The sequence below is a fragment of the Populus alba genome, chromosome 6 (genome assembly GCF_005239225.2).
Source record: "Populus alba chromosome 6, ASM523922v2, whole genome shotgun sequence".
Lineage (NCBI taxonomy): Eukaryota > Viridiplantae > Streptophyta > Magnoliopsida > Malpighiales > Salicaceae > Populus > Populus alba.
In genome coordinates, this window is record NC_133289.1 from 448,787 (window position 1) to 476,039 (window position 27,253).

Consider the following 27,253-nt stretch of genomic DNA (forward strand, 5'->3'; position numbering starts at 1 on the left):
CATGATCGGAAAAAAACTTGAACATGTAGAATTTTTCAACATGATTTTTAACATAAAAAATCATAAATATAAATAAAAAAACTTATGCACACATTCAATTAAATAAATCATGAACCATTATGTAAATAAATAAATAAAAAATTAATTAACAATAAATAAAAATATAATTGAAAAATTAAGAAATCAATGTAGATCAAGATATTTGATATTGCAACATAAATCATTTATCTGGTTGTGTTGTATGAATTTATTTATGAAAATTAATTTGTAATAGAGACTAACATACACATAAAATTTATTAAACAAAATAAAAGGAAAAAAAAATATTATACAAGGTTGCACATATTAAAAATATTATAAAAAATAAATATTTAATATATAAAAAAAAATACATATGAATCATGCTAATCTCTGAAAAAATTAAACATATCCAATAATCACTATTCAATGGAAGTTAAAAAAACAAAATATCATAAAGAAGGGGTATCAATTGAAACATAATTTTTAAAAATATATTTTTAAAAAACACTTATAAAAAAAAATTAATATAAAAAAGAGACTGAGGCCAAGCACTGCTGAGCCTAGTAAGCCAGACCTAGTACCTGACCAATCAAGAAAAGGACCGCATGTGGGCCTTAACTTTTTTTAAAAAACAAAGTATAATGGGGCAGATAATGTATCATTTGTCCTAGTTGCTTGGGGAAAAAAAAATGATGCATTGTCTAAAAATCCTAAAATTCAGCCACTAGTGTGGCAAAAAAATGAGGTTCTATTTTATTTTGATCCAGAAATTTATTTTCAACTCATTTTGACCCAAAACACTTAGGAGATGCCCTAGAAACCTTCTTAAACCAATATATGTTTTCAAAAAACACAAAAAATCGATCGAAAATCCAAAATCAACTCAAAATAAAAAATCTTCTCGAGTTTAGATCTTTTTTAGGTGTTTTCAAGGTTTAAAAAACATATAATCTTAACCCCTATCATCATATGGAACCATTTAACACAAAAATTAACTGTATTGGTGGTCTAAATCTTCCACAGCAACAACTTTCTCTCTCTAAACTAGAATTCAATAATCTTATCTCTCTTCTCCACAAAAAAAAGAAAAACTAAGAAAAAAAGAAAATGAAGTTTGACACCAAAATATATATATATTTTTTAAAAAATTAAAGGAACTGGTTATCTAATATATTAAAAAGATGAGAGATGTAAATGAATTTTTCAAATAAATTTCAGATTTGTCATCTATGTTACTCGTTTTTGTCAAATCAGTTCTCAGTTATGCAATTCAATCTTGATTCCTCAAAAAATATACAATTTAGCTCTAATTTGGGTTTAATTGTAAAAATAATATTCAAGTATCAAATTGAAAATTTTGAAAAACTCCTTTCTATTACAATCTATTGTGAATTATGAGATGATGAATAGTGAAAAACACTACAATGATTTATCTATATATTTTAGTTTTTGTTAATAATTGTCTTTTTTTTGTCTATATATAAAAAAAGTCCAGATAAAATATATCCATGGCTATGATATACAGTATAATCTCAATAATAAATCAATACCATTGATTTAAAAAGTATAATGATGAATTGTTTTATATAAAAATATTGGTATTGTTCTCATACCTTAAAATAATGATAGAATCTTCGATTATTCATTATCTCAGCTGTAATTGTATCTTTTGGATCTTTAATAAGGTGCTTGTATAACTTAAGAATTGTTTTTAAAATAATTCTAAAGTAACGATAGATAGTTTCAATAGACGTATAGTATATACCACTAATAAAATGAAATCTTTGGTTTTGGCCTACAATTTGTAAGAACACAATTACTTGCTCCCTAATCGACACATTTTGAGTTGATCGTAATAGGTCATAATTTGTAAGAACATCACACAATCTATATAAGATAACAAGTTTCATACGAATTTGTTCAACGCAATGTCTATCACCTCGATTCAAAATGCTGTCAATATAGAATTCTCGTTGAGCAATTGCATTTATACATAGTTCTCTTGGTATATAAATTGCATTTCTTTCTTGTTCAATAATAGCTACCCCTGTAGCTATTACAGTTACAGCTGCTCTCATACATGTTGCATGAATTATCTTACTATCCATATCATGAAAGTGAAGTTTTCTGATAACAAAACCTAAAAATTTAAGGAAATAAATATTAAAAAAAGCATATAAAATACTTACACAATTAATACAATATCTGATTCCCTAAACAAACAAGGTCTTAAAATATATTATTTAAGACCATAACATTCAATTTCTCGATGATAAAACCATTTTGAAAATTATACATTTCATAAGTTCACAACGATCAATAGACATTGCGCAATGAAATCCATATAATTACCGGCATAGTCACACAAATTTATCCATATATAACGAATATAATCAAATACTAATCATAAATTAATCAAAGCAAAATAAAACACAAATTTATATTTAGTAGGGTTTTGTTATAATTTCGTTGTTCCCAAAGCATTCTCTCATTCCCCTCACCCTATCGGTTTCTATAATTTCCTATTTCCCCTGTTATATTCATTCCCCATTTCCCCTATTATAACCAGTTTGTATTGTTCTCCGTTAACATTTTCCAATTGCACTGTTCCCATTCCCCATTCCCCCTGTTATTCATTCCTCATTTTCCCTGTTATAACCGGTTTGTATAATTCCCCATTAGCAGCCCCCAATTGCACTGTTCCCATTCCCCTCTCCTCTCGGTTCCAGTTCCCCCAATTCCCATGTTCCCATTCCCCTCTCCCGGTTCCAGTTTCCCTAATTCCCATATTCCCTCTCCCTCTCGGTTTCTCTCCTTCCCCCATTCCCCTGTTCCCTCTCACTCTCGGTTTCTCCTCCTCTCTCCCTCGGCTACTTGCTCTGGTAACGCTGTGACTTGATAAAAAAAGAGAGCAAGGGTTGACAGAAAGTATATGGTGGGCGAATTCGGGGACAAGGAGGGGCTGCTTCACAGTAAAGTTCACAGAAACCCCCCTGTTTTGGCCTCTCTGTTTACAGAAATTGATCGCCCCCCCGTTTTGGCCTCTCTGTTCACAGAAATTGATCGCCCCCCCCCCCACCGTTTTGCCTCTCTATGTTAATAGAAATCGCCCCCTGTTTTGCCTTTCAATGTTAACAGAAATGCCCCCCCTGTTTTGCCTCTCACTGTTCACATAAATCGCCCCCCCATCGTTTTGCTTCTCAATGTTAACAGAAATGGCCCCCCCTATTTTGCCTCTCTATGTTAATAGAAATCGCCCCCTGTTTTGCCTTTCAATGTTAACAGAAAAATGCCCCCCTGTTTTGCCTCTCACTGTTCACATAAATCGCCCCCCCACCGTTTTGCTTCTCAATGTTAACAGAAATGGCCCCCCCTGTTTTGCCTCTCGCTGTTCACATAAATCGCCCCCCCCACCGTTTTGCCTCTCTCTGTTCACAGTTATCTCCCCCCCCCCGGTTTTGTCTCTCTATTTGGTTAGAAATTCCTCCCTTGTTTGGTTAGATCCTTTGAGCTGCCAATTGTGATTCATGAAGAAGAAAAAAAGTCATGAAAAAAATATGTATTTTTTGGGTTGCTTGATTAGTTTTAACTGTGACGAGATAAGATGAAGAGTTATGGAAATGTTATGGAAAAAAAATATGACAATAGCAGATTTATCAAGAATATCAAAGGATTTATGCCATAATTTTTACAGATCTACGAAGAAGAAGATAAAAACATAAAGGAATAAAGAGGACAAAAAATACCTGAAATTAATTGGTCCAGAAAAATGCTTTGTTCCATAAAAATGCTCTTGTTCCTGCTCAACTTCCAATTGATTTTGAAGAAAAAAAGACTTTGTATGAGAAAATGAACAGAGCTGGAAAAAAAAAAGTGTTTTCTTTTCTTGAACAGAAGAAAAACATTTTCTTTTGGTAACATTGCTTTTTTTAGTTTGACTGTAATTCAGTTTTTTTTTACTTCTTTTCCATATTATTGACAAATATAAGAAAACAAAAAAAATAAATTCTTGAAATTCACTTTCCTTATGAACAAACACGCCTACAATTTAAAATGAAAAACATATTTAAACAATGAGAATTTTGAAGTTATATTCAGCCTAAAAGTATTTTCATCCGCAGTACCGCGCTGCAATCCGAAACGGACCTTATTAATTTTAATTACTAAGGGATTAAAACTAATTAATTAATTAATGTTGGATGCATGGTTAACGTGATTAAATTTTTTGCAGGACTGTTTTCTATGGAGAATACAATTGCTCAGGTGCTGGAGCCAATATGACCGTGAGGGCACCATATGTTGAGAAACTTAATGATACACAAGCTTCTCTTTTTCTTAGTGTGTCCTTCATTGATGGAGATCAATGGTTGCAGTACTACATTTAGCACCTCATATAATTAATTATCACTCTCTTAATTCTCAATTAATATAATGTTATTTATCTCTTCAACCTTCTTATTCTTTGTATAGATCATATCACTAAATATTTGAAGAAAATTAATGTAATTAATATGTAAATACTCATAGTTTATTATTGAATCCTTTTTTATTATTATCAAACTGAATATTTTATCTTCAAATATAAGAGTACTGAATAATTTCTATTGAATTGTGATGTTTAATCATTTTGACATATTAATTCATGCACTTTGCTTTTGGACAAAGTATTCATTAAAAAAGAAAAGGTCAGTTCATATTAATGAATAGTTTTTTTTTTCAAAAATATTAAAATTAATTATTTTTGTAGGAAGTGTCCAAATTGTTATTTTGGAGGCTTCAGCTATAAGGTTTTTCAATTTTGGCGTGCTTTTATCACGTGACAATACTTTAATTTTCTTTTTCTTTTTGTCAGGATGCCGTTCTATTATTATTTTTTTAATTCTGCCTGTTTATTCTTATTGTGTTTTATTACCATAAATCCATAGATATTAACGACAAGAGATACTTCGATGTGAGATCTTATAACTACTTTTATCAAGTTTCAAGTTCCATATTTTTCGATATTTGTTTATGATCATTATAAGATTGACATCTTGATTTTTTATTAATGGAGTAATATATCTACATTTTGTTTTCTATTAAAAGAACTAAGACATTATATTAAGCTGATTATACTACATAAATATTCTTATTTCTGTATTTTCAAAATAAAAATATAAAAAAAACATGTTATTTTTTTGTTTTATTATTTGGGTTTTCATTTCTTTCTCTCTTATTTTATGATAGTAACTAAATACTATTTTATAGAGTTTTGGTTTTTATTTTTTATTTAGGGTCAAAGAAATGAAAGTATCCTGAGCTAGATTCGTGGATCAAGATTGAATTTTTTTAGTTGAATCTTAAATACAAATATTAGCCATTTACGCCAATCACTATATAGTCAAATAATTTTATTTTCTTAAAAAATAATCATTATTGCTGACAAAGATTATATTGTTTTTCTTTTGGTACAAAAATGTCGAAAAGATTGTTGAAGTAATATCTTCTTTATATTTTTTTCAATTATCTAAATTGGAATACTTGAGAATTGAAGTGTGTGTGGGTTTGGGTTTTCTTTCAAGATCGAATCAAATGAAAAACGGAAAGAAACATATTACCTTTCACCATAGAAAAAAAAAACGAATTTTAAATGGACCATGTGTACCATTAATGATATATTCACAATAAATTGTTTTTATTACTATATATTTTAGAATTCAAATCCTAAATGATAATAATATGAAAATCACCAAAACAAATTAAGCTTCATAAATATAAATATATCAAATTTAACTTGTATAAAATTCAATATAGAAAGCACATGATTTTTTTTTTTGTTTTATTATTAATGTAAGTGTTCGGGTCAGCTTCTACATATCTCGATTAATTTTATGGATTCTAAAATTAATGATTATATAAATCTCAAGTGGTTATTATATTAATAACTATAGGGTTCGAACTTAAGATTGTATGATAAATAAACTTTTTTAATCCTAAACTTTTATTATTGGTCACTATTACATAATCTTGTTCAAATTACACAAATTACTCGATTAGTGAAATGTTTATCCACATAAATCTAAAACTCAAATAACTATCGTGATCAATCCCATCTTTACGTAAATAAACATTGCAGATGACTAAGCACATAAAATTCCCTATCTATAAATAAATAACGCCATCATTTTGAATTTTTTAATAATTACTTAGTCTAATTGAGTACATTATATTTAAGTTTATCAAGTAAAAATCAAATCTTAGTTTGACTAAGATTTCAAGTTTATTTTTTTAGTACTATTTTGGTCGGATATAAATTTAGTTATCATATTAATTAAATAATAAATTAATCTTATCAATATCAAAATTAATTTAACTAGCTCTAAAATCATAGGATTTTTACATTAACTTGCCTAATAATTTCGGGTTTAATATTTATGAATCCCCCCATTCAAAATTTGTCACCATAAGGTGAGCTTTCCAAGAACAGTTGAATTTTATCAATCAACATGACTTTTCACATTTCCTGTTCATCATCTAAGACAGTTAATAATATAATTATTATTTTTTTAAAATCTGAAAATCTAATTTTGTTATTAAGTGTCTGATTGGTAACGTGGTTGTGGGTGAGGTTTACCCGCAGCCATACCAAATGCCATTATTTTCTGATGGTAGGACCCACCAAAATCTCAGTTGGACCGCATGTTTTGGAGAAGCAGCATTTGCTGCTGCTCGTAGGGGATAAAGCAGAACAGTGGAGCATGGCTCGACTATTGCACTATTCACTAAAGTGAACAATGCGAGTGAATTAATTCACTCGCACTGTTATAGTTTTTGTTTTTTTTTGAAAAACAGTGCTAAAAGTTGGATTTTTTTTTTCCTTAAAAAATCAGTGCAGTTAATTGATTTTACTCGTATTGTTCACGTGAACATGAACAATATTATTTTTTTTAAAAAAAATTAGTTTAAGGTGAATTAAATTTACTTGTACTATAATCTCAATTTTATTCTTGATAATATTTTACCTAATTTTATTGCACGCTCAAAAAATCATTTTTTTTATAGTTCTTGTCGAATGAATTTTGTACATAATGAAATTGCAATTTGTTTTTAAAAAATTGTGTTTTACTTGAAAAAACTAGTATTTGATATTATTCAATAACACTACATAAATTAGAAAGATATCGCATGATAATGTAGTATTTGTGGAATTTGATCGCAATTTCAATTATGTTCTTGCCGGGTCCGATCCAGTTAAAAAGAAATTCAATTTTTATTTTTATTTTAATTGTGTTTTATTTAAAAAATTAAAAGGAGATCGCTTGATGAAATATTCAAAAATTCAGTTTTTGTTGTTGTGCGCTTAAGAAACCATGGAAAATATAGTCTTTGTTAGATATATTTCGTATGTAATGACATTGCACATAGTTTAATAGAATAATAAAAAATATTTGATATCAATATTATTTATTTCATGATATAATAACAGTGGTTAAATTTACAATATTTAAATTAAAAAATCATTAATATTAAATATATATATATATATATATATATTTAAGTATTTTATAACCTCAATTTGAAAATCATTTTTTAACCAAACATATTAAACTACTTTTTGTTCAACCTCAATTTTAACCAAACATATATTTTTCTAAACCAACCTCAACTAAAAGTACTTTTTATAAAATAACTTTTTTAAAACTACAACCACAACAACAACCTCAATACCAAACATACCTCTACAATTAAATCTAGCACAATTACTACAAAATCACCAATATATTAAATTAATTAGTACAATTATGTTTTACTATTAATTATTTTTTCTTGTGGCCTGTAAAAGGAAAGGAAGGACAAATAAAAGCGTATGTTCCTTGCAAGAGTGCGAAAAAACAAGATTCTTAAAAAAAAAAAAAAAAAAAAAAAAAGAAACAAAAAGAAAAACAGAGTACATTGTAAATTCCATTCCAATTCGAATGGCGGAGACACAACATAAAGAGAAGATGGTGAATGGAAATAGCTGCGAAGTATCTTGTCATTCGAATCCTGATCCTTCAACACAACCACCGTCTGATCGTCCTGTTCGTGTTTATGCTGATGGGATCTATGATCTCTTCCACTTTGGCCACGCTCGCTCCCTTGAACAAGCTAAAAAAGCGTACGTTTTCTTTAATTGTACGTGTTTTTTTTGTCTTTTTTTGTTTGTTTTGTGTTTTGATCTGTTTCGTTTTCTGGGGTTTTCTCGTTTTGTGGGAATTTGATTGGATGCTGAATTTTGTGAATTTTTGAAACTTTTATGAGATTTTCTTTTCTGGTTCGATTGTTTTTACTGGTTTTGCTGTGCTGTAAATCATGTTTTTTGAAACTTGTTTCGCCACTGATAGGTATTTTTCTGCTGTTTTCTCTCTCTTTTTTTTAATTTTTGTTTCTCTCGTATTGTTAGATTGTTGAAATTGTCATACTTGCGTTTAGATGTTGAGTTCATTAATGTGGTTTTGACCGGTCCATGTTATTTACTTTTAAAATATTTGATGTTATTTACAGTATGTTATTATATTTTCCCTTTTAGTTGATAATTTTGCTTGAAAAAGGATTTTGGCTCAGCTGTTTATTTGATTGCATTGTGAATTTAGGTTTCCGAACACCTACTTGCTTGTCGGATGTTGCAATGATGAAATCACACACAAATACAAGGGAAAAACTGTCATGACAGAGGAAGAGCGTTATGAATCTCTTCGCCATTGCAAGTATGATTTTTGTTTATTTTCGAACTTATGAATAGCTTCTCTTTTCCAGCATCAGAGTTTTCTTGTGTAAGACGTAACTTTTTAAAGGTATTTGCTTCAACAGGATATATAATGGCTTGGGATTAGCAATTTCGGTGTTATTGATAGCACAAAACCTTGTTTTTGTTTTTTTTTTTTTTCAGGTGGGGTGGATGAAGTCATTCCTGGTGCGCCTTGGGTGATTGATCAAGAATTTCTTGACAAGCACAATATTGACTACGTCGCTCATGATTCTCTACCGTAAGAAATCCAATTCAAAGGCATATCTTGGTGCTTAATTGTAATGATTTGCATCAGAATTAAGTAGTTTTAGGATAGTGAAGAAAATATCTTTCTCATATCTCAAGTTTAGTATCTAATTTGTTCAGATGTAAGTACTCAGCAATAGTTTATAGTTACACAAAGAAACACTAAGTGTTACAGAATTATTTCTATTTGTTTTAATTCTAAATTTAATACCAATGGAATCTGTCAGGTAATGTTCATTTGAGTGAGTCAAGTTGTAAATACATCAGCCATCTCTTACATTTGGCCTTGCACTTTATCTGTAGCTATGCTGATGCCAGTGGAGCTGGAAAGGATGTCTATGAATTTGTAAGTTTGAGCAACATATTGCTTGTGTTTCCATTTATCCTTGTGGTAGTATATAATTATGGTAAGTGAGCTTTCATTTCAGGTAAAAAAAGTTGGAAGGTTCAAAGAAACAAGAAGAACTGATGGCATTTCTACGTCAGACATTATAATGAGGATTGTCAAAGACTATAACCAGTATGTCTTACGTAATTTGGATCGAGGATATTCGAGAAAAGAGCTTGGTGTTAGCTACGTAAAGGCATGTTCTTGTATTGTTTCTGGAATTGATTGGATGATACTGCACCAAAATTTGTTTTTGTGTGGACTTCTTTATGCATTACTTCCTTATCTTTTTCTGGTTTTGTGCAATGATAAATAGGAAAAGCGACTGAGGGTGAACATGAGGTTGAAGAAACTACAAGAGAAAGTGAAGGAACAGCAAGAAAAAGTTGGAGAAAAGGTCTGTTCTATCTTAAGCCTGAACATTGATGTGTTTCACCAACTTCCTTTTTTCTGTTTTATTTGCATCTTATGCAGAAACATTGTTGTGTTTTACCAGCTTCATCTTTTCTGTTTTGCTTACATCCTATGCTTAAACATTGTTGTGTTTCACCAGCTTTTTTTCTGTTTTGCTTACAAGTATCATTTAAATTTTATGTAAAATTTAGTAAGTTAAATGATTCTTCACTCATTCTGGAAACATATCATTTCTTCCAGTCATTCATTTTTTTCTCCTGAAAACTTAAATATATTCTCTTAATTAGGTGGATCATGCACTGTAAGTTATTGTGACTTGATTCTGCAGTTATACCCTTGAAATATACCCCCCAAATTACCAGTTTTAGTAATGTTATTGTTCACTATCTAGCACATTTTGTTTTGTTTGATGTAATTAACTAAGGAACAACATCAACTCCATATGGAAATTTCAGATATATATCCTTTCTTCACATGACTAATACAGTCCAGCATAAATTATGAAAAGTTAGTGTTGTCCTACATTTGCCATGGCAATGTTTCTATTTAGGCAAAGCAATGCATCTTTTTTTAATTTTTGAACTGTCAAAGACTCTGCGTGCAAAAGTGTTTTAAGTTGGTAATATTGGTAGTGTAAAATTCAGTGTTAAGAATGCAGTGTATCAGGTGTCAGGTGCTAGTTCTAGGTATTTGGAAGTTTGTCAAGGAAAGCCCTTTTACTTTATTGTAGCATAGAATGGACAAACAAAGCGAAGCCAAATGTTTCTTATATTGTGGGTTTTGTTTTATGCCATTCTGATGAAAACTAACTTCACTTGTTTGCTGTTTTGTTTTTGCTGCTTCTAGAATTTCTGTGCTTATTATATTTATGAAATATTCAGTTTGCTCCCTTTCCATGCTTTGTACATGTTTCATGGTTGTTTCCGTTTCCTTTTACAGATTCAAATTGTTGCAATGCATCGTAATGAATGGGTGGAAAATGCTGATCGTTGGGTTGCTGGATTCCTTGAGATGTTTGAAGAAGGTTGCCATAAAATGGTAAGTTTGATTGTCTATCTGTTGGGTATCAAGTAAATTGGTGAGATGGACTATGCACTCACACAATGATCGACTAGTGTATGGATATGGACATTTTGCAGCTATACATATATATACCACACATACTCCAAATCTTTTACCCTCGAATTGGATGTCTTTCAGGGCACAGCCATCAGGGATAGAATTCAAGAGCGATTGAGAGGGCAGCTGTCAAATGGGCTGCTGGAAGATGGCAAGTCCAACAGTGAAGACGATGATGAAGAGTATTATTTTGATGATGATGATTATGATGACGGCGATGAAGAAGAATATTATACTGAGACATATGACAAAGATGCGAAAAGTAAGAAGTAGATTGCCTTATTCATGCTTTACTGGTAAGAGTTCCAATCAGAAACGTGCCTTGATGATTACTTGTTTTGGGTGCTTTTGTAAAGTGCTGTATAATGGTCGTGGCAAGTAAGGTCTGTTGCTTGGTTTTGCTATAGGGAGTCTGGATTTGAGTCTTGTTTTTGTAATTTTATTACTTTTCTATCAAGGGAGCTTGGTTTCAGTTGAAACTTTCTAGTCTTCGTCCTTAGCTTGTTGAATGCAAGAGATCATCATTCACTCCGAACCTAATGCTGCTGTACATGAAAAGGTTGTAGTGTTAGGCTTCCCTAATCTAACTAGGCCTAGCTTGTTGTGAGGAGGGTGGTTGTGGATTTGGACAAGATAATTACAGTCCATGGTTGACACCGAAACTATTCCTAATGTTGTTCGACATCAAGTATGAAATCTGGCTAACATGTCTGAACCAATATTAAGTATGATGTTTTACTGCATATAACCAAAATGATTCTTGATTCCTTCAAAACAACAACCCAGTATTGGTTTAAAAAGAACTATGGTTATAAAATTCCTTAAACATAGAAGGTAATTCAGGTGTACCAAAGAAGAGAAAGTAGAGGATCATGATCATATAGCCTCCGAGTTCTCGGACCCTTCAGCTAGATTGGCCTGGATTCTATATATAAAACAGATCTAATCCGGGATTTGACCCGGCTTTGAGCTAGACTGGCCCGAATTTGATTAAAAAAAAACCATATTTAGCAGATCTAAATATATAATCCAATCTAAGGTCATGATCATGTGTTAGTAGCCTGCTCAACTCTAAAACATAAAATAATATTATTTCATTATGTTTTTTTTAATGAAGCATTGGTTTGGACAAAAATTAAAAAGAAAAATTCTCACTCGGGCCAATCAAATCGCGAGTTGAACTTGATCACTTGATAAGGAAAACATCTATCCTCGTTAAAAAAGTAAAAAAACTCAAGACTAGATTCCAATATAATATTCAATGCACGCGAAAAAAGATCATGAAAATCTTCACAAATATTTAATCAGTCCGACAACGAAACTTACGTGCACAGTTGTAAACTGCTGAGCGGAGTGAGGTAAACTACTAAAGTAAAGGAGGCGGCAGAGGCACATAATGTCCTCATAATTGTGAGTTGACTATGGTAACTGTAAGAGAGACCTAGATTTTAATAAATGAAATCCTTTGGATCTAATTTCTTGTTACTTACAATGTCGACATTCTTCCAACACTTAGACTTGTCCAATCTTAAATATCTCTTTCGAAACATACAAAGTCAACAACGAACATTAATTTTCTTACATTTTTTTTTAATTGTTAATTAGGAAAAATATATATAGAAAGTAATTCAAGGGAAAATAATTGAGTTTTTAATATAAGGATATAATTGAGAAATTGTGTCATGTACATCATTGTATTAATATATATTTCCTTATTGAAGCCTTAATTGGATGCTTTTTTCGACAAATAGAGCATTGGATGTCCTCATTATTTCTTCACTGTTTAACACCATCACTATTAGTTCACAGAATTAGTCGTAGCCTAGCTACCTGTCATTGTTCTTAATTATGTGATTATTAGAGCAAGACAATTACCTGTTTAACCCTGCAATTCTCATGAATTCACTCACCCTACCACACCAAACAAAATATATCTGAATACCCTTTTGATAATTTACCTCCCTCCATGTAAATACTTGGCCTAATTTAAAAAAAAAAATCGAAAATTCATGATGCCATCCGAATAGTGTACAGCAATTTATAAAGAGTAAGCGGGGATCACGTTTCTCTGTACAAATCAAAGTACAATAGCAATATCTTCGTTTTGCTAACAAGAACTGCCTGCCTACCTCTTCGATCCCTCTTCCTTCACTTTGCTAACAAATTTTCTCTTGATCCCATCACGATGCAGAATTTTATCAAATTTTATTTAACCTTCATTTGCTTGCTTCTACTACTCCCTACTCTTGCTTTAGCAGAATGCACATGTGATGCAGGAGGAGAAGGCAAAAATAAATCTGAGGCCTTGAAATACAAAGCCATAGCAATTGCTTCTATCCTTTTTGCGGGTGCAGTTGGAGTTTGTCTTCCAATTCTTGGAAAAACTATCCCCGTTTTACGCCCTGAAAAGACTATTTTCTTCATCATCAAAGCCTTTGCAGCCGGTGTTATATTGTCGACAGGCTTTATTCATGTGCTTCCTGATGCTTTTGATAGCTTGACATCGCCATGCCTTGGTGAAAATCCTTGGGTAAATTTCCCTTCACGGGGTTTGTGGCAATGATGTCGGCGATCGGGACTTTAATGGTGGATTGTCTTGCAAGTTCTTATTATACTAGGTTGCACCTCAACAAGGCTCAACCAGAGGAGAGGGGGGATGAGGAGAAGGCAGCAGTTGAGGCTCATGAGGGTCATGTTCATACTCATGCAACTCATGGCCATTCTCATGGCTTAGTGGATAGTTCTGGTTCTGGTCCATCTCAGCTTATTCGCCATCGGGTTATTACACAGGTAATTGTTTCTCTCTTTTGTTACAAAGGAGAGGCTCAAACCTAACAACTTTTAGAGCAGAGGACATGCATGCATAATATATATATATATTTTTTTTTAAGATTAATTATTAACTCATACATAATTTTGAAGTTAACAATTAAAATTTTAATTTAAATAAACTATCTAAAATATTAAAAAATAAATTTGAAAGTATATAAAATTGAAGTGAAAGTAAAAATAAACCCACTATTAAAGTTATATCCTTTGATGTTTTGTGGAATATAATTCATTTATAATCGAATCTGAATCGATATTGTAATAACCCCTCAACCGAGATAAAATAACAATCTCATGTCAACTAGAAAAATAAAGTAATTAAATTTTTTTCCTCTCTCAAATTTCTCATTCCTTCACTTGATTCTTCTTTAAATTAGTGTTTTACAAGTTGGATTTTGTAAGTTTACAAAGTTATTCTCGCACTTTTTTTTTCCTTGGATATTTTTTTTTATATATATTTTCCCCTTACTTTTCTCTCTTTCTTTCTCACCTTTTTTTTTTTTTGATTCTGCTTCTGCCCAGTCAGTAACATATAAAAAGAAGAAAGAACTAATTTATTTTATTTTTTTTAATGACAAACAACCATTTTATCCTTAATGAATCGTTTTGCTTTTATTTGACGGTCTTTTTTTTTGTTAGCACTACCAAGCTCCATTCATCCTAAAATTTTAAACTAGATTTTATTTAATATATTTTTTAGATCTCTCATAAAATTTCAGCTTAATTTGATGGCTGGATTGAAAATTACGCCTAATAACGTAAAACTGATTAAATTGTGATTTTTCATCAAATTTCTGAATTTCTTCAAAAGTTCTGAAATCTTAACCCAAGCTAAAACATCATATTAGAAGACTCCACCTATATTTTTAAAATTTTTTGGTAACTTAATCAAGAATTGCAAATTGTTTTAGCATAAAACTAGTTAAAAAATATTGATAAAATCTTAATCTGGCTATAGCCCACCCAAGCCTTTAATATGTCTCGCCCTTGCTTGTCATTGTTTTTTTTTTTCTAATTTAAAGATTTGCTAAACTGTAGGATACTTAATTTATGTTTGTGTTTTTCTTAGGTTTTGGAGTTGGGAATTGTGGTGCACTCTGTGATTATAGGAGTGTCTTTAGGAGCTTCTGAAAGTCCCGAGACAATAAGACCTCTAGTGGCTGCCCTAAGCTTTCACCAATTTTTTGAGGGTATGGGACTTGGTGGATGCATTACTCAGGTAAAGGCATAGCCTTGTTTCTAACAATTTATGCTACCTATTTTTTTTTTTTTTTAAATAGTCTAACATTGAATATTTTCTCTAAATATGTGTCACTTGATACACTTGTATTTATGTTTCTAGGCGAAATTCAAGACCAAAACTATTGTGATAATGGCACTCTTCTTCTCTCTAACAACCCCAGTTGGCATTGCAATTGGCATAGGCATATCAAATGTCTATAATGAGAACAGTCCTAAAGCTCTTATTGTTGAAGGAATTTTCAATGCTGCGTCAGCTGGTATCCTAATCTACATGGCACTTGTGGATCTTCTGGCGGCTGATTTTATGCATCCAAAAGTGCAAAGCAATGGAGCCCTTCAATTTGGGGTTAATGTTTCTCTTCTTATAGGAGCTGGTTGTATGTCTCTCCTTGCCAAATGGGCTTGAAGCTTTAGCTATCTATAGTCCTTTTTCTCCTCTTTTTCTTGAAAATCTTGTAATGATACGATTGACTTAGCTTTTGCTTGATGAAGACAGCGAAAGTCATTTTGCCTTCCAGTTTCTTGGTGTTGTAAATGTCATCTCTTTCATTCGTTTCATTGTCTTGGATTAAACAATTTGCACAGTTTTGATAATCAAAAGAGTTGTCTGAAGTCTGTATGTGATGATAATACACCTTTTTATTTCGTTGTGAATATTTCTTTTCATGAAAAATTCTACAATTCTTGCTCTTCGGTGACCTCAAACTGCATGTCAAACCATCTACAAAACAATGACCAACCAGCGATTTCTTTTTATATTGATCTAAATGGGAGAAGAGCACCCTTGTAGAATATAATGTTTATTTTATCTAAAATCTTTCCAAAATTATTCCAGCAATTATATTTTCCCCTTCTTTTTATAACGATGAGTGACCCTAACATGCATCTTTCAGCTGCAGATTAAATATATAATTCTCTAGATAAAGCAACTCTTAATTCAGAAAAGTATTTTTATGTTGTTTTTAGTCAGTATCAAGACAGAAGAAATAACTACGAAAAATCAAAATTTGAAGCTTCCTTTGGCTGCAACAACAACCATGAGCAGTTTCATTGTCACTTCTTGATCAAATACAGACACAGCAGATCACAGGATGCTGCTGGTAGACAAACAGATCAAAAGATTTCGAGAAACGTGTGAATGAATACAATATCCCTGTCCTCATACTTCTCTAGTCTAACAGTAGTGCTGCATCATTGTTGACATTTGAACATATTAGAAGTACTTGAGTTGCTTGTTTTTAAGCTAAATCTATATTAAAAATAGGTCAAAATATTACATTAGATCAATAGATCAGAGCTTCCGATTTAGCGTGTGATAACGCGTTGCAAAGAGAGTTTTTCGATTAAAAAATGAATTATTATTTTTTTTCTCCTCTTTTTTCTTGAAAATCTTGTAATGATATGATTGACTTAACTTTTGCTTGATGAAGACAGCGAAAGTCATTTTGCCTTCCAGTTTCTTGGTGTTGTAAATGCCATCTCTTTCATTCGTTTCATTGTCTTGGATTAAAAAAATTGGCAAATTTTGATAATCAAAAGAGTTGTACGGAGTCTGTATGTGATGACAATACACTTTTTTTATTTCGCTGTGACCTTTTATTTTCTTGAGAAGTCTACATTTTTTAATCTTCAGTGGCCTCAAACTGCATGCGTGATATAATGATATAAATGGGAGAAGACCACCCTTTAGTATAATAGAATGTTTATTTTATCTAAAATAATCACTATGACTTAAATCTCTCCAAAATTAGTCTAATCGATCCGAAGCTCAAAAAAATGAAAAAATAAAGACTCTTGTATGAGCCACCTGTACGTATGTGTTATTATCAAGACTAGCCTGCCTAATAATGATTTTGATAAGATTGATCAGGTTTTACACAGTGAACTCTCAAACATGGATCGATATAAAACATGACCTGTGCTAGAATTCTATTCGGCAGATCACTGAATTGATCGGCAAGGTCAGATCATGTTTTATAACAATGGTTTTTACTTGCCACTCAACAAACGAACCACCTGTATGCGTTGCTATCAAGACTAGGATCTTGCTCTCATCGGTAATTGTTCAGTGGTCGAAAATTTAGGCATCATATGTGTAAGTCCATTTGAAAGAAACAGAACAAACATCCAAATCTATGTTTAGCAGACATATTGGACTGCTTTGTTAGATTTACCTGGCCAGGTCAAAATCTGAAGCTTCCCTGGGCTGCAATAACAACATCAGCAATTTTGTTGTCACTTCTTGATCAAATACAGACACAGCAGATCACAGGATGCTGCTGGTAGACAAACAGATCAAAGGATTTCGAGAAACGTGTGAATGAATACAATATCCCTGTCCTCGTACCTTCTGCTCTAGTCTAACAGTAGTAGTGCTGCATCATTGTTTGACATTTTCTACGAGCATATCAGAAGTCCTTGAAGTTGATTGCTTTTAACCTAACTCTATACAAAAAACAGGTTAAAATATTACGAGGTTCTGATTTAATTTGTCGCCGAGTATAGATCACTATTATGCAAGCTGATCGGGGAGATTATTCACACGATATGTATTGAGATAACTGATCCAGATATCTGGCATTGCTTCTCTCCGTTTTTTCAAGAAGCCAATAGAAAAAAAGATGAATAAAATTTCAGCAAAAGATAATTGCAAAACACCAATTATATGGTACAGATTTATTAGAGAGTAATTAATAGGGAAATATCATCATCCATTGGTATTATTATTGAAATTAATTTATCTAGGCAGCGAATAGTTATGATGAAATAAAGGGAAAAGAACAAAGAAAAAAACCTCTGCTAAGAGGACCTAATATAATGTTGCAGCAGAAGAACTAGCTCATCAAATTGTCAATAAAATGACCAAATGAAGTGTGTGAAGATCCACTTTCCATCAAGGCTTTCTTGCTCTTTTCACTCATCTCTCAAGTTTTGTCTCCAGAATACCCAAAATATCTAGATTAAAATTTCTAACCAGAGACCTTGCACAACTTTTCTTGTCTCTACCTCCTATACCACAGGAATTCCAAATAATAATACTACTCATCAAAAGGAATAATAACCATACCTTGGACAAGAACTGAATAGTGAGCTCACTATTTCTTCCTTCTAATCCACTCCTCTTGCTCTTTTTCAATCAAACCTTGTAGTGTCTGTGTCATGAGATGGCTGTCCTCATGAATTTATAATATTGCTTTTCCCACCACCCAGCAAGAGTTCGCTTCATCCCTGGGGTCAGGATGTATAGTCTCAGGTGTTTGTTTATTAGATGATGAGGAAAAAAGAACTTGCACACTGGTTGCGTCATCCTCTCTAGCTAGGTCCCTTCCAGATCGAATAATAGCATTTCTATTCATGATTCCATTATCAGATACTGAATACTCAGTGATTCCCATCTCAGCTTGTTTAGAGCTTTGATTTTCCATTTTGCGCAATTTTCTTCTTTTGAAGGATGATGATTTACGAGACAACTTTCTTGCCTTATTGCATTGGGATCTCCTGTTATGTAATTTCAAATCACACAGTTCGATTGGATCTGTAATGGAAGTAATAAAATTGGCAAAAGATGGCCCACTGCTTGGGAAAACATTTGATATCTGGCCCATATTGGATGGCTTTTGGATTTTGTCTTGGCCCGTCATTGTCAAATCTTCGCTAATGCAACCGGTTTGCTGGTCCAACACATCTTTCTTGAAAAAACATCATGTTTGCTGCACAGTTGTCTCTATGCACTCAGTTATAGCCACCCCAACGTAGTCATAAGGAACCAAAGCCAAACGGTTACTATCATCGTACATACAATCGTCTGATAGAGCTGCATGTCTGCAGACCTCCGTGATTTCTGGATACAGGTACTCCGATGATATGGCAGATGTGAGAGATGCGCTGTCAACCTGGTTCTGGTTATCCCACGCACATAAGAATTCAAACTCAGCATTTTGTCTTGTAGCCCATGCTGCCGAAATAATTTCCACTTCCACTTCCACTTCCCTTGTTTCATCATCGGATAGGACAGATTCCGTGTAGAGAGAGACATCCATAGAGTGCTTGACTGTTGTGAGTGAGGGGATGAGATCACCCTTAATTTCTTGCAGGCTAATATCGACCTGCGTTCCATCAAGCTCGAGAATCACTTGATCGTGCAAAGGTTCCAACTTTCTAGTATTAATGAGAACTCTGATACCGGAGATGGATCCCTGACTAACACATGTTGTATCATAGCCAACAATGCTTCCCCAACTCTGCAGGAGAATGTCAATGCAATTTTTGTTCCAGCCTTCCATTGGTAGGCCAAAAATTGCTATCCAAGCGAATCAATCATGAGCTCTAGTTCTTCCTTCCCATTGTCTGAGGTTAGTAAAAACTGATTGCAATAAAGACCCCTCCTTTGCTTGTTCTTGTTGTACACTCAATCGATCCACAAAAGTGATGATCCCCTGGCTGGCACCTAAAAATCTAAAGCTCACTGCTTTATCAACGGCTTGTAATATTTATGCCTCCATGGTTGCGACATCGATATTGGGCAATATATTCCCTACCATACTCCTATAAAGCCATTCCTTATCTTCCTCTGTGGAGTCATACTGTATCATTCTTCTTTCCGTACTGATCGGATGGGGTTTTTTGTTTGTGAGAACATCAATAAATGATCTGTTGTCTCGCAACGTAGACTTTGTGTTTTGTGTTTTGACAGGCTTTAGGTTGGGTTTTGGCGATGTAGGGGGAGGTCTACTGGGGTGGTGTTTAGCTGGATTCACTCTCAGCTTATATGTATCAAACCAGATGGTGTTAGCTTGATCGCATAGATCAGATACCAGTACAGGGGATAAGATGTCCACAAAGCCAAAACATCTTTCAAGAACGGTTTTTCGTGTAGATATAAAAAGTTTGGTAACTCGACCAAGCTTGCAAAATGCCCTTTTTAGATCTTGGTATTCCACCCACGAGGGGAATCTTTCAAAAAAGAGTTAAGCTTGTTCTGGGTCATTGGGAGTGATGATACAGGGTGTAGGGTCAGGTGCTTTGTAGATGGGAGCAGAGGATGTAGTAGGGACATATGCATGGTTCCTGTATGGGAGTTTTTGGGAGGTTAAGGTTGCTATGTTCAGGTGGGGGATGTGTTTGGTATGGTGATCTGATGGTTTTTTTGTTGAATAAACTCAATCCAGAAGCTCCTAGATGGTCAAGGAAGGCAACCACCGCCCAGCCAGCCACCAGCTGCCACCAACCGACCAGCCACCAGCCACAGCCGCCAGCCACCAGCTGCCACAGCCGCCAGCCGCCTTCACACTTGAAGAAAGTTTGAATTTTCGTATTCTGTTTTTGTGTATAAATAGAGTGTCCAGCTTATGTTATATGGGTGGAGAGAATTGAGAGGAACACTAGTAAGAAAATAGAGAGAGAGAGGGCGTGTATTGTTAAGCTTTTGTGTTTAATTGTAAGCTTCGGTTTTGTGTAATAAAACAGTGTGTTTTATCCCCTCTGAGTGTTTCAAAGCCACCACCAGTGGTTTCTCCCACCAACAATTCATCTCTTCTTCAACAAAGATGGCTACCAAAGTCAAGGTTGGTGGTTGCCACCAACAAGCCTCCTTCTTTGATAATGTCAACATAATTGGCAATATTTGATGGGGCGGAATCCGGGACCGGTGATGTACTGATCTTTGCTCAAAGGAGGGGTAAGCACACTGAGACACAATATTTAACGTGGTTCGGCAAATTGCCTACATCCACGGGAGAGGTTCATTTTATTTAGAGATAGAGAAAGAATACAACACATGGAGGAGGATCATATTCACTCAACTCCCATCTCTCATTGCTACATGGGGCAGCAGCTGCTAGTGGCAGCAGGGCTGCTGGTGGCAGCCCTTCTCTTTCTTTCTCTCTTCTTCTCTCTACATGTCTCACAACTCTCACACTTTGTGATGCACTCTTGGTGTCTATTTATAGGCTTCAATGGCAGCTCCTCTTGCTCCTTTGTCATCAATAGTGGCTGCCAAACTCATCTCTTCTTCAACAAAGATGGCTACCAAAGTCAAGGTTGGTGGTTGCCACCAACAAGCCTCCTTCTTTGATAATGTCAACATAATTGGCAATATTCCAACAATCACCCCCTTTGCCATTTATGTTGGCAATTGTCATCTTGCTTGTTCAGCACATGCTTTCTGGAGCGTTCTTGACCTGGGCTCCTTTCATGGCCCTCACACCTTCTCTAAGGTGTCTCTGATTGTCGTTATGCGACGGTCTAAACTAGGGCTCCTATCGTGGCCCGTAGTTTGGCACATATAATTGGGTAAACATGTGCACCTTCTTCTTCTTCATCTCCATCGACCACCATGATGACCTTTAGATGCCTCCTCATCGGGCAATCTCTCTTTAATAATTCACCACTGTCATTTTCGGTCTTAAATCTCAATGATTGGACTTTACCATTGCATCCGGAATGATCAAATTAGCTGGAAACATGTCTTGAATCGTCCAAATCGCACTTCAGACGGCTAAGATTTGATCAAAACAATTCTGGCCTCATCAACGGCTCAGATTCACTATCAGATCCGGTTGCACGTAGGATCCGTTACACTGGATCCTATCCCTCGGCTCGCGGCTCGGCTCCAACTCAGCTCGGCTCCACTCGGCTCGTGGCTGATAACATGGCAGGTGGGTCCCACTATGTTGACATGTCAGGTGACTAGTCAATGGCTTGCTGACTGTGTATGATGATGTCATCCTTGCATCATGCTGATGTCGTCCTTTGCATGGCACTGTTCATGATAACGTCACTGTTCATACTGTATTCGGGTCGGGTCAACTCATCCGGGTGAAGAAGACGCGTGGGGCGCGTCGGCGCGCGTGGGTAGACGCCTTGCCGGAGAGTGATGGAGAGTGCGGCCATGTCCGACGTCCGATTTTGACGCCGTTTTCACCAGTGGCTTCGTATCGTCCTCCTCTACACAGTGGGATGGTCAAAACACCATTTTGACAACTTTCATTTTTGAGCAAAGATCAAACACCACTTTAAACCAAAAAAGCTCTGATACCATTTGATGGGGCGGAATCCGGGACCGGTGATGTACTGATCTTTGCTCATAGGAGGGGTAAGCACACTGAGACACAATATTTAACGTGGTTCGGCAAATTGCCTACATCCACGGGAGAGGTTCATTTTATTTAGAGATAGAGAAAGAATACAACACATGGAGGAGGATCACATTCACTCAACTCCCATCTCTCATTGCTACATGGGGCAGCAGCTGCTAGTGGCAGCATGGCTGCTGGTGGCAGCCCTTCTCTTTCTTTCTCTCTTCTTCTCTCTACATGTCTCACAACTCTCACACTTTGTGATGCACTCTTGGTGTCTATTTATAGGCTTCAATGGCAGCTCCTCTTGCTCCTTTGTCATCAATGGTGGCTGCCAAACTCATCTCTTCTTCAACAAAGATGGCTACCAAAGTCAAGGTTGGTGGTTGCCACCAACAAGCCTCCTTCTTTGATAATGTCAACATAATTGGCAATATTCCAACATTTTTTGCCGTGAGGCGACGGTGGGTTGAGAGCGAAACATACTATTTTAAACATATATATATATGGCCTAATCTAGTGTTTGGAAAATTCTAATGTAGGGCTTGGTCTATGCTTTCTTGTTGTGTTAACTGGAATATAAGGCTTATGAAGAATAAAGTTATCTTCAATGATGGAACGTAACCTTATAAGAAAATTTCCCTTTAATTCTATATCATCTTTAAAATTGGTTGATGTCTGCAAATAAATTCTTAATGACTACTTAAACCCATTTACTTATGGGGCCTAAAGATATTATAAATTTGGTCTAGCAATACCAAATGAAAGCTTTATGCACATGTGAGGGGGAGAAGAAGAAGGCAATAAATCGGAGGTGATGAAAAACAAAGCCACAACAATTGCTTCTATCCTTGCTGCCGTGCAATTGGAGTTTGTCTTCCAGTTCTTGTAAAAACTATCTGTTCTTCATCATCCAAGCTTTTGTGATGAACTCCGATTGCACCGGCAGCAAGGATAGAAGCTATTGCTAAAAGTCCTTGTGGTCATTTTCCCTTCACGGGGCTTGTGGTGATGGTGTCGGACATTGGGACTTTAATGGTGGATTGTCTTGCAATTCTTATTTATCTAGGTTGCACCCCAACAAGGCTCATCTATAGAAGAGTGGGAATGAGGAGAGGGAAGAGGTAGAGGCTCATGAGGGTTATATTCATGTTCATGCTCATGCAACTCATGGCCATTCTCATGGTTCAGGGGATAGTTCTGGTTCTAGTCTATCTCAGCTTATTCTCCATCCGGTTATTACACCGATAATTGTTTCTCTTTTGTTACAAAGGAGAGGCTCAGACCTAAATTTTTTTAGAGGAGATGACATGAATGCTCTTGGAACTGTTATTCTTTTGTTTTCTTTATTTATAGATTTACTAAAGTTCTGTAGGTTTTGGAGTTGAGAATTGTGGTGCACTCTGTGATTACAGGAATTTCGTTAAGAGCTTCTGCAAGTCCCTAGACAATAAGACCTCTAGTGGCTGCTCTAAACTTTCATCAATTGTTTGAGGGTATGGGAATTGGTGGATGCATTACTCAGGTAAAGGCATAGCTTTGTTTCTAACAATTTATCCTACCTATTTTTTTTATATAGTCTAAAATTGAAAATTTTCTCTAAATATATGTGTTAGTTGATACACTTGTTTTGATGTTTCTAGGCGAAATTCAAGACCAAAGATATAGTCTTTAATGAGAGCAGTCCTAATGCTCTTATTGTTGAAGGAATTCTTAATGCTGCGTCAGCTGGTATCCTAATCTACATGGCACTTGTGGATCTTCTGGCAGCTGATTTTATGCATCCAAAAGTGCAAAGTAATGGAGCCCTTCAATTTGGGGTTAATGTTTCTCTTCTTCTAGAGTTTGTCGTATGTCTCTCCTTCCCTAATGGGCTTGAAGCTTTAGCTATCTAAAGTCCTTTTTCTCGTCTTTTTCTCCTGTTTTTTTCTTGAAAATCTTGTACCGATATGATTGACTTAGCTTTGGCTTTGATGAAGATAGAGAAAGTCCCTTTTGCCTACCAGTTTCTTGGTGTTGTAAATGTCATCTCTTTCATTCGTTTCATTGTCTTGGATTAAAAAATTGGCCAATTTTGATAATCAAAAGAATTGTACGGAGTCTGTATGTGATGACAATACACTGTTTTTTTTTTTTTTTTCGCTGTGGCCCTTTTATTTTCTTGAGAATCAAGTCTACATTTTTTTCTCTTCGGTGGCCTCAAACAGCATGCGTGACATAATGATATAAATGGGAGAAGACCACCCTTCAGTATAATAGAATGTTTATTTTATCTAAAATAATCACTGTGACTTAAATCTCTCCAAATTAGTCTAATCGATCCGAAGCTCAAAAAAATGAAAAATAAAGACTCTTGTATGAGCCACCTGCATGTGTTATTATCAAGACTAGTCTGCCTAATAATGATTTTGATAAGATTGATGAGGTTTTACACGGGGAACTCTCAAACGTGGATCGATATAAAACATGACCTGGGCTAGATCACTGAATTGATCAGCAAGGTCAGATCATGTTTTATAACAATGGTTTTTACTTGCCACTCAACAAACGAACCACCTGCATGCGTTGCTATCAAGACTAGGATCTTGCTCTCATCGGTAATTGTTCAGTGGTAGAAAATTTAGGCATCATATGTGCACGTCCATTTGGAAGAAACAGAACAAACATTCAAATCTATGTTTTAGCAGACATATTGGACTGCTTTGTTAGATTTACCTGGCCAGGTCAAAATCTGAAGCTTCCTTGGGCTGCAATAACAACATCAGCACTTTTGTTGTCACTTTGTTGATCAAATACAGACACAGCAGATCACAGGATGCTTCTGGTAGACAAACAGATCAAAAGATTTCGAGAAACGTGTGAATGAATACAATATCCCTGTCCTCATACCTTTTCCTCTAGTCTAACAGTAGTAGTGCTGCATCATTGTTTGACATTTTCTACGAGCATATCAGAAGTCCTTGAAGTTGATTGCTTTTAACCTAACTCTATACAAAAAACAGGTTAAAATATTACGAGGTTCTGATTTAATTTGTCTCCGAGTATAGATCACTATTATGCAAGCTGATCGGGGAGATTATTCACACGATATGTATTGCGATAACTGATCCAGATGTCTGGCATTGCTTCTCTCCGTTTTTTCAAGAAGCCAATAGAAAAAAAGATGAATAAAATTTCAGCAAAAGATAATTGCAAAACATCCATTGGTATTATTATTGAAATTAATTTATCTAGGCAGCGAATAGTTATGATGAAATAAAGGGAAAAGAACAAAGAAAAAAACCTCTGCTAAGAGGATCTAATATAATGTTGCAGCAGAAGAACTAGCTCATCAAATTGTCAATAAAATGACCAAATGAATTGTGTGAAGATCCACTTTCCATCAAGGCTTTCTTGCTCTTTTCACTCATCTCTCTCACCTTTCTCTTTATTTCACTATTACTCTGCATCAAACTGTTTATACCTCTTTCTATCTCCTCAGCAGTCACCATTTTAACTTCATCATCACTCAAAAAATCCTTCCTATAATCTAATTTAATTTCCACTCCTAAACCTAACTCAACCACCATTTGAAAGGCATTTAACTGTTGCTCCCCATCTATTGGCCAGGCAGCAATTGGCACACCAAACCATAGGCTTTCTAGTATAGAATTCCATCCACAATGCGATACAAATCCTCCAACTGCTGGATGAGCCAAGATGTCTGTTTGTGGAGCCCATCCAATGATTTTTCCAACCATAGACGTTCGATCCAAGAATCCATCCGTCAATATTTCCTGTGGATTATCATAACCACTAGGGAATACAATCGTACCCTTTGGTGGAGCTCGACGTAGGGACCATAAAAATCGATGGCCACTATGTTCTAATGCCTTTGAAATCTCTTTCAATTGATCCTCGTCAAAGCTTCCCATGCTTCCAAAACACAAGAACACCACTGATGATGGAGGTTGATCATCAAGCCACTTCTTGATCTCCTCTTTCTCGCGAGCCCTATCTAACCCTTTGTCACCTTCATCACGTTGGAGCTTCAAAATAGGCCCCACTGGGTATACCGGAAGGCTCAAGCCATCAAAAAATGAGCTCATTACATGGGATTCCAGCTCCAAGAAAGTGTTGACCACAATACCTTTCGTTTGCTTATATTTTCTTGCAAAATTTAAGAAGCCAGGAACAACATCTTTGTTAAGAAACATAGAAGGCAAAACCCTAGCAGGAATTGGTTTAGCAAAACTTGATATCACCAACTCAGTATCCGAATCTTTGAACTGGGTTGAGTCCACATTTTGCTCATCTTTCATGGTTTGCATAGAAAACAAGAGACTCAAATAACCTACACCTGAAGTGAAGAACACATAGCTGCGCAGTCCAAAATCGTTGCCCACATCTACCATTGTTACACAGAACATATCAACCAGGAGACCGATGAGTCGAGGCGGCTTATCAGGGCTTGAGGTGGATGACTCAATGAGCTGAGCCAGAGCTTCTTTGACTAAAGGCTTGTACGTTTCCATGTAGAAAGCTAAAATGTCTTTTGCCTTCATATCTAAAGCTTGTTCGAGAAGAGGGAGGTCAAGGAACTTGATATTGTTAGAAATAGTTGACTCAGTGAGTGATTTGCAGTAGCTTGTGAATTTCTCGTCAAAGGGTAGCTTCATCAAGATGATTGTCACTACGAATCGTTCGTCTCGGTTGACAAGTAGCCGTGCCAACTCCACCGTTGATGTAACATGGCCGATACCCGGTGAAGGTATAAACACCAACTCTGATCTCTTCATTCAGAACAATAAATAGGACTATCAGTTGGATTCTTATTTGATTTCAATCCAAAGATTGAATATAATTATGGTGATGTTTATAGAAAAACAAGCAAGAAGTTAATACATGTTTTGTCGCACCATCTATATTTTATCTAAATTCTTCAAAATTATCTTCATAGAATTGAAAAAAATAAATTAAATCTATTTTTAAAAAAAAAAAAAAAAAACTCAAATGATTTATTTTTTAAACTTGTCTAGTGCATGGCTTGGTTCACAAATTGATTATGTTAACCTAGATTGATCCATATCAATCAAAATGATATTATTTTAATTTTTAAAAAATTATTTTAATAATAAACTCCAGTTTTGATTATGGGTCACTCTGAAATGA

At 34.6% G+C, this 27,253-nt stretch overlaps 2 protein-coding genes and 2 pseudogenes across 2 annotated transcripts; 3 read left to right on the forward strand and 1 right to left on the reverse strand.

Moving 5' to 3' along the window:
* The first annotated feature begins 7,888 nt into the window (after positions 1–7,888).
* On the forward strand, positions 7,889–11,434 carry LOC118032240 (choline-phosphate cytidylyltransferase 1). Its single transcript, XM_035036884.2, has 8 exons — positions 7,889–8,158; positions 8,634–8,749; positions 8,933–9,026; positions 9,338–9,380; positions 9,463–9,618; positions 9,739–9,819; positions 10,776–10,874; positions 11,037–11,434. Exons 1-8 carry the CDS (start codon positions 7,977–7,979, stop codon positions 11,226–11,228), a joined length of 963 nt encoding a protein of 320 aa, XP_034892775.1. The 5' UTR covers positions 7,889–7,976; the 3' UTR covers positions 11,229–11,434.
* Positions 11,435–12,673: 1,239 nt separating this feature from the next.
* Positions 12,674–15,660, forward strand: LOC118032244 (zinc transporter 8-like; annotated as a pseudogene).
* A 7,453-nt stretch (positions 15,661–23,113) lies between these two features.
* Positions 23,114–23,981, forward strand: LOC118032243 (zinc transporter 1-like; annotated as a pseudogene).
* A 1,364-nt stretch (positions 23,982–25,345) lies between these two features.
* Positions 25,346–26,880, reverse strand: LOC118032184 (anthocyanidin 3-O-glucosyltransferase 2-like). The gene has a single exon (XM_035036792.1). The coding sequence runs from the start codon at positions 26,878–26,880 to the stop codon at positions 25,426–25,428; it is 1,455 nt and encodes a 484-aa protein (XP_034892683.1). The 3' UTR covers positions 25,346–25,425.
* Between the last annotated feature and the right edge of the window lie 373 nt (positions 26,881–27,253).